Raw genomic sequence first — 8725 nt, 5'->3', positions numbered from 1 at the left:
GTGAGTGTGCAATTTGTTGGGAAGATATGGAAGATGGCGCACATATTACTACTATTAAAAGGTGTTCCCATAAGTTCCATAATGGTTCTTTCAAAGTGGATGAAAAAACAATATACTTGTCCTCTTTGTAGGTCTGATTTTAGGTCTTATGATCTTGATTCCACGTTCGAAAAAATGAAACCAAAGAAGCATCTCTGAAAGTCGTTATTTTATTTCCTTTATTTTTTTTAAGCATGAATATTAGTATGAACTACGTAGATACATAGTACCCAAAGAGTCATCATATCAATATTTCATTGGTTTAGTAAAGATACATATTATTATTGTTTTTGCTTGTTTGAAATTTATATTCTAAGTTTTCATTAAGTAATTCTTGTCTTTGACTTATTGCACCGTCTGAAACATATTCGAACTGTTTGAACTTTGAAGGGCAAGTTGTATGGTGTGCATGGGTTGTGGTATCACTGTATGTATATCAGTTTATTATCGAGCTGATACGGATCCATATCAGATTAGGGAATTCTTAGAATTGTTAGCGTGAATAAGTAGGGTTTGTTTATTTTGTCGGTTGAGAACAATGAACAATATATAAGGGGTGTTCTATTGGAAACAGTATTAGAATTTTGCTAGAGCCAGTGCTAGAATTCTCACAACCCTTTTCCACTATGGTTTAGGAGTTCCTGTACAGCCAATCTTTCCCGTTTTAGGCTAGAGCCGGCATTAGAATTTTGCTATATATTGTATAACAAGGCTACACACAAAACTAATGAGCAATGTGTTCCATGTACGTACTAATCGTGCTAGTATATTTAGAAATACTGAATTCTAAGCAATTTCTAAAAATTAGTTCTTCCATAATTAAAACTCGGTTTCCTATAACCAATCCAAAAAAAAAAAAAAATTCGTTTTCCTTAATCTGTTCCTTTCTGTGTCTATAAATAATAAACCATGGCTTTTGATCTTTCACAGCTGATTTTCCCTTCTTTTAAGTTTCTTACTTTCTTTCTCTTTCGTCCTCTTCGCAACAAACAAGCATGGGCTTTCTATCTTTTCTCTCGAAGAAAAAGAAAACCGATAAGACTCCTTCAATTAGTGGAGGTGAAAATCCTAGTAGTCGCGCGGCATTATCATCTGTTACTGTGGCAGTGGGATTTGAAGAAGTGTACAAGAAATTTGATGCAGATGGAGATGGTAAGATATCGTATCTAGAACTAGGTTCAATATTAAGCAGTTTAGGTTACGAAGCAACAGCTGAAGAATTACAAGTAATGGTCAAAGAAGTTGATTCAGATGGAGATGGGTTTATAGATTTGAATGAGTTTCTTGAATTGAATAAAATTGATTCGGAGAAGCAAGTCCAAGATATTGAAGATGCGTTTGCTATTGTTGATACTAGTGGTGATGGTTTCATTTCTCCAAGTGAGCTTCAGAAGCTTTTGAAAACTTTAGGCGATGAATCGTCGTCGATTTCTGATTGTAAAAATATTATTCATAATTTTGACTGCGATGGTGATGGTTTGATTTCGCTCGAGGAGTTTAAGAAGATGATGTTCCAAGGATCAACAATCTTGCAAAGCGGAAATTAAACAGAGAATTATCGAATTCATTTGAGTTTTAGGGTTTTCTATGTATTTAGTTTTTCAATTAAATTAGTTGTTAGGATTCTGTTAAAAGATATGACCTATCATTTTATGTGAAAATCGGATTTGGTAACGATGTTTAGAATTTTTGTGTTGGAAATACCGGATCTCCTCGAGGGTTTTTGTTTCTTTTTGTTTCTTGACCCACCATACAATTGCAAGGATAGGAAAGCATATGGAAATCCTGTTCACATAAGTTCCATTTTAGGTGGGTGTCGAAGTGGATTAAAGAGCAAAATGCTTGTCCTATTTCTTTTTTTAAAGAAAATTTAGGCAGAGCTAAGGATTTAGATTGCTAATAATGCAAGTGTGGTCATTGTTTAGACAAACATTAGACCCACTGTTAAGATTCTTACAAGTTATAGCCAAATTCAAAATTCGGAGATTTTGGGTTCTATGTAACAGTTTAAGATCCAGTAAAACAAAAGTTACAGGTTTGATATGTAATAGGGATTCTTCATTCGATGACTTTTTTTCCTTGTGGTAGTTTCTACTGAATCTTCCTTTGATTGCTTGGATGTAGAGAGTGTTGAAGTGTTCCAGGATTTCACTTGTTTCAGCATGTATTTCTACGTTCATGTGCTTCTTTTCCTCTGCCCATTGAAAGGCTAAGTCTGCTCCTCCTGTGGCTCCTTCTGCTCCCCACTGTCATGTGTGTCCTCTGCTATCAACATAGTTGCCTGCAAAATCAGTAATAGTTAGGGCAGAGAAAAACTGATAAGTGTTGGGATCCTGAATAGTACAGATTTTGATTAAAAAACCAAAGCTCTGCTTGTGTTGTTGGATCCCAACATGAGTTCTAGGAGTATCTATATGGGATTCATTCTCAATGATATGCCCCTGAGTATTCAAGGCATGACAATGTAACTTGTGAATTCTGTTATAATCACAGAGATATTGTTGAATGCTGAAAGTAGTATTCTTAGCATTAGGAGAGATGTTTTGGAAAACTAGATCACATCTAGCCTTCCAAATGAACCAACAAGTGGTTGCATAGATGCAGACATTATGACTGATGTTTGTATTGTGAAACCAGTCATTAAACCATTCCATGAAAACAGTATGGTGATCAAATAAGCCATGATTTCCACCTAACATTTGCTGCCAGACTTCAGTGGCTGCAAGGCAGTTGAGGAACATGTGTGTCATAGTTTCCTCCCCACAGTTGCATAATTTGCATATGAGATCAATATAGTGGAGAATGATTGCAGTTTTGGCATTAGTTGGCAGAATTTCATGAGCACATTTCCAGAGAAAGATTTTGACAGCTGGTGCCACTTCCAACTTCCATATAGCTCTCCAGTCTCTTGTTGTTTGATCATTTCTATAGAGATTCTCTATTTTGGCTTTGTATAGAGCTTTAACAGAAAATTTTCCCGTGCTGTTGAGATTCCAGTGAATACTGTCTTCTTCTCTGGGGTGAATATTAAGGTTAATGATGACTTGAGAAGTGTCAGAGATAAAAATTTGCTGAATGAGCTGAATATTCCATTCCCTTTGATCTTTCATTAGGTGAGCTAGCAGTTGGATATCATTGGGGCAGTTTGCAGGTTTGATGAGTTTGTCAGTTGAAGTAGGTATCCAGAAGTCCTCCCAAATTTTATTGTGTTTCCATTTCCTATTCTCCATTCACAATGTTGCTGAATGTTCTGAATACCTTCCAAAACCCCTTTCCATATCCAGGAGTCTCCATCTTTAGCTTTGGTGTTCATGCTGAGAACATTTCTTCCCAATAAATATTTGGCATTCATTAGTTGGTACCAGAGAGAATCCTTATCCTGCTCTAATCTCCATCCTATTTTTGTTATCATGGCACTGTTGAAAAGCTCCATATTCATAAAACCTAATCCACCAAGCTCCTTAGGTTTGCAAATGGCTGTCCAGGCTTTTGGGTAGTAGCTTGTGGGGTTTTCCAGGTTCTTTCCCCAGAAGAAATCTCTTTGTTGTTTGTTCATATCTTGACAGGTTTTCTTTGGGATTCTGAAACAATTCATTTGATAGATGCTTGCTATAGAGGTGACAGATTTTATTATGACTTCTCTTCCAGCTGGGTTCAGTGGGGAATTCTTCCAGCTAGACAGGTTTCTCTTCATCTTATCCACTCCTGGTTTGAAAGATTGGATCTTGCTTCTATGGGTAAATAAAGGAGAGCCTAGGTACTTGTCATTTGTAGGAAAAATTTGAACTCCAAGAAGCTTGCAGATAATAGGCATAAGAGCTGGATCAGTGTCCTTGCTGAAGAAGGCTCCTTATTTGCTGAAGTTGATGAGTTGGCCAGAAGTATCTCCAAAAATGTTGAGGATATCCTTGAGATTCTGTGCTTCAATAGTGTTTGCCTTACAAGAAACCATACAATCATCAACAAAGAGGATGATTTATGGATGGGGAATTTCTACAAATTTTTACTCCAGAGATGAGACCCAAATCTTCAGTATGAGATAAAGTTCTGGAAAATGCCTCCAGGAAGAAAAGAAACAGGTAAGGAGACAGGGGGTCTCCTTGTCTGAGTCCTCTAGTAGGGTTAAATAATTTGTCAGGGGAGCCATTTAGAAGGACAACAGTAGAAGTAGTGGATATGCATTGCATAATCTTATTTCTCCATTCAGAGTTGAAGCCAATTTTGACCATAATTGTATGAAGAAACTTCCAGTCCACTCTGTCAAAGGCTTTAGCCATATCAATCTTGATCCCCATACTTCCTTTGTTGCCTTTAAGACTTCTTCTGGTTCTCATGTGGTGAATAATTTCATGGACAATGACTATATTATCAGCTATTTGTCTTCCTAGTATGAAGGCAGATTGGTAGGGAGATATGATTTTGTTGAGATATGGTTTCATTCTTTGGGCTAGCAGTTTGGATATGATTTTGTAAGTGGTGTTGCAGAGGCTAATGGGTCTGAAATGGCTGGGACTAGTAGGGTTATCAATTTTGGGTATCAAGGATATGAAGGTTGAGTTCATTTCTTTGAGAAGGTATCATGACTTCAAGAAATGTTGGACCATTTTAACTAGGTCCTCTCCTATAATGTCCCAATTCGCTTGGAAGAAGTTATGTGGGAAGCCATCTGGTCCTGGAGCTTTATCTTTGGCCATGCTGAAGAGAATAGCTTTGACCTCTCTATTGAGATTTTTGTTATCTTCAGTGGTTATGACTGTAGGAATGAGGTTAAGGATTTCAGTATTCATAGAAGGGGATTCTGAAGTAGCCATTTTTGAGAAGTGGTTGGTGAAGCATTGCTTTATGTCTTGGTAGTTTTCAATCCAGTTTCCAGAACTATCTTGGATGGTATCTATCTTGTTCCTTCTTAATCTTCTTTTTGTAGTTATGTGGAAATAACTTGTATTCTTATCTCCCAATTTGATATATTGGTCTCTGCTTTTAATTTTCCAAAATTTTTCTTCAATGTCTTGCCATTATCTGAGAACTTTCATTGCAGTTTGTAAGGCTTTACTTCTGTCCTGATTGAAGCATTTTTCCTGAAGCCAATGCAGGTGTTGCGTACATTCTTCAATGTTTGTCTTTATGTTGCCATAAACTTGTTTGTTACAGATTTTGAGTTTCAGCTTGACCTCTTTGAGTTTTCTAACAATTAGAAAAGCGCTAGAACCAGATAAGTTCCTCTGCCAACATTCAAAAATGATATCCTTACAATCCTTATGGTCTATCCAAGGACCAAAGAACTTGAAGGGGATTTTACCAGTACTCCAGTGAGGATTAGTGTTAAGCAAAATGGGATGGTGATCAGAGCTAGTAGCTACAAGATTAGTGATAGTTGAATTTGGATATAGGAGGAGCCAGGACTCAGTGGCTAATCCTCTATCCAATCTCTGCTCAGTGAGAGAAGGCCCACTTCTCTTATTAGTCCAAGTGAAATGGCAGCCAGTGCTGCCTAAATAATTTAGATCCAGATCAATAATCTTGTTACTAAAAATATTAGCTTCAGCATTGTCCAGTGGTTGGGTACTGTATTTTCCAAAATCATGTAAGATAAAGTTGAAATCACCAATAACCAACCAAGGGAGGGAGTTCTTGGAAGTAGTATACTCCAAAACTTTCCAAGAATTTAGTTTACACTGAGTATTATTAGAATTACCATATTAACCAGTGAAAATCCAGGGAGGGCCACTAGTAGGCTGTATTTTAGGATTGATATGGTTAGATGAACAGTCTAGAATTTCAACATCAAGATTGTTCTTCCATATCATTACTAATCCACCAGCTGTACCACTAGCCCCTCCAGGATTAACATGCCAAAAATTTTGGGTATTAAGCTGATTCATAGCATTTAAAAGTTTACCATGTTTCTGTTTGGTTTCAGATATGAAGCAGATATCAGGATTAAATTTGGTCAGCATATCATTAAGATATTTCTTAGTATATTTTTGCCCTAGACCTTGGCAGTTCCAGGCTATAGAAGTAAAGAATTGCCAAAAATAAGATACAGGGGGGTATTTAGAGGTTGGTCTCCTAGCTATAGGATCATAGTAGCTTATGATGTAACAGTATGAGGAAAGAAAATGATGGTTGCAGTTTAATCCAAGATAGAAGATAGAGAATGAAATTACCTCAGGGGTTGGTGTTGATGATCCAAAAGCACCATTAGTCATAAGGGGAATGCTTGAGTCCATAGGTTCATCATAGTTTTCAGGGTAGTCCTTGAATCTTTTGCTGTTGTCAGTTTCATTGGTTTCCATAGGCTATGCACCCTGTGTTGATTGCTTCCTTTTTGGAATGACTTTCTTCTTGTCCAAATTCTTAATATTGTCATTATCAGAGGGTGAATCTTCTTCAGTGAAGACGTGAATTGTCTTTCTAGCTTTCCAAGCCTTCTTTTTGAACTGGACAGTTTCAGCATCCATTCTTTCCTTGATTTGAGCTAGAGTTATGATGGTTTGGGAAGGGATGATTGGAAAGATACCAGTGGTGTCCAGAGTTTGGTTGGCATTAATGTTTGAAGGATTTTTAGCTCTAGCTGCTTCCTTGATCTTTGTTTTAGGTTGGTGATTCCTGTATTTGGTGGAGATTTTATTTGAGAGATCAAGTTTTCTGTGCCTTATTTGGATGGCAATGACATCCGGATGTGGGGAGTTGGGATCAGCTCTAGCAGAGGCTCCAAAAGTGAGGTGTTTTGAAGATGAGGGAGAAAATTTGGCAATTGTTTTTTCCAATTCTTTTTGTTTTGCATTCCTCATCTTGATTTCAAAGAATTGAGCAGCATCAGCATCAGAGTATCCTTTATGAATGGCATTTCTTCTTTCTTGAACGGATTTTTGGTAGGAAGTTTGGGGTGGTGGGAGAGATTGAGGTGTTTGCAGGCTTTTGTGATTTGAGTAGTGGGATTTTGAATGTTTGGGTGGGATGGGGCAGGGTGGGGATGGATGATCTAATATTCTACAAACTTTGAAGAATTTGATTCCATTATGAGCATAAGCAAACTCCAGCCAGTGAGAGATAGTTGGGGTTTCAAAAGCTTCAATACCAAACTTCAAAGGTTTGGTAACATCAATGGTAAGTTTAACTTCTAATTTTTTTTCAAATCTGTCTCTTCCATAAGGTTTCTTGGCAGTTTGAAAAACTCCAACAGGTTGTAGAATATTTTGGATATCTGGTATGATGTGTGATGGGATTGTTTTGATGAGCTGCCAAACCATTACCTTGGTAAATTGTTCTTCACGAATTAAGTCTAGGCCTCCAAGGGGGACACCAACAAGAACCATAAGCTTGTCAAAAACTCCTCTGGTGCCTCCATTCCTCAGTGTTGAGTAATCATCTTCATGAGTGAGTCTGAGGATGAAAAAATTCCTTCTTCTATTCCAAATATCTAGTTCAACTCTACCATTAAATTCCCAGTTGTTGTTGATGAAAGTACTGATTTTAGATGTTTCATAACAGATATTGCTGCAGAGTTTTCCAATAAAACACCATTTCCAATCTAAAGGTTGCTTGGCTCTAATGTTATCAGGGTTTAAGAAAACCTTAGGATAAAGATCTACTTCAGGCATATTGAAGGTTTTGTTCATCTGATCAACAAGAATTTCAATGGTTGGGTTGGAGGGATTTGATGAGGAAGCCATTTGTGGGTAGTAAACGAATAATAACCAGTAGGTATATTTACCAAAGTGTATTCTAACAAGGCAGGGCCAGCTGTGATACTGTGGGGCATCCACCCAAGATTTAATTTGAAAATGATTCTTGCTAATGACAGTAATGTTGGTCTTTGGAACATAGATGTGGGTTGTACACAAGTTAGTCCAAACTGGTTTTGATAAGTACGGATCTGTTGGTGTGGACATCACTTTGTAGTTCAGTTGGTGATAGCTATTGCTGGCTCTCGTGACTAATGGGTTCTGGCTCATGTACCTGCATACAAGGACAATAAAATTGTTATTTAAAGTGTTTAGAGTCTTACCTCGTCCTTCCCATTAGGGGTAGTAGATGGTAATTGTGTAATCTTCATAATGACTGAGAACGACATGTCTAGCTGAATTTTGAAATGTTGACGCAAGTTGGATTTGTTCTTTGTATTTGATGAAGAGGTTGTCTTTGAATTGGTCCTTGGTATTGCAGTTGAAGTGGTCCTTGTACTTGCGGCTGGAAGGATTGGAGTGGTTAAAAATGTCTGAGTCATTTCAAAAATCTTGTATCTGAGTGGTTAAAAGTGTCTGAGTCATTTCTAAAGTTTGAGGTAGTTTTTGTATCTGGGCTTGTCGGGTGAGAATGTTGCATATCCATTTACTCAAAATCTGACCCGTTGACGTGGAAAGAGAGTTCTTGCCAGGTGTCTGTTGCCGCTTTGCATGAGCCAATGGTGGTTCTTTGCTTGTAGTAGGCCAGGTAATGATGCCAGTAGGCTTGATCATGCGCCTCAAGTTGCAAGACCGGAAGTTAATGCTGCGAGTCTGGTAACTCCCGATGATTTTTGACGGTTGTGATTGAAAGGCTGTTGTTCTTCTTAAGTTGATTAAAACCGCTGAGATGATAATTTCAATCAGTTTCTTGATCAATTTTCGCTGAGATAAAAAAAGTGTTCCTATGTAATCTTTCTGTTGCACAACATTTCTAGAGTAATCTCCGCGTTGAAATC

General features: G+C 37.5%; 1 protein-coding gene across 1 annotated transcript; it reads left to right on the top strand.

Annotated features, from left to right (window-relative positions):
- The first annotated feature begins 1034 nt into the window (after positions 1 to 1034).
- LOC113341607 (polcalcin Jun o 2-like) lies at positions 1035 to 1586 on the top strand. Its single transcript, XM_026586427.1, has one exon. It carries the CDS (start codon positions 1035 to 1037, stop codon positions 1584 to 1586), a length of 552 nt encoding a protein of 183 aa, XP_026442212.1.
- The last annotated feature ends 7139 nt before the right edge of the window (positions 1587 to 8725 follow it).

This window comes from Papaver somniferum, unplaced genomic scaffold (genome assembly GCF_003573695.1).
Source record: "Papaver somniferum cultivar HN1 unplaced genomic scaffold, ASM357369v1 unplaced-scaffold_3, whole genome shotgun sequence".
Taxonomy (NCBI): Eukaryota; Viridiplantae; Streptophyta; class Magnoliopsida; order Ranunculales; family Papaveraceae; genus Papaver; species Papaver somniferum.
This window is presented reverse-complemented; position numbering and strand designations above follow the sequence as displayed.

Coding starts and splice junctions, on each gene's coding strand:
- LOC113341607 (XM_026586427.1), top strand. CDS start 1,035: ATGGGCTTTCTATCTTTTCTCTCGAAGAAAAAGAAAACCGATAAGACT.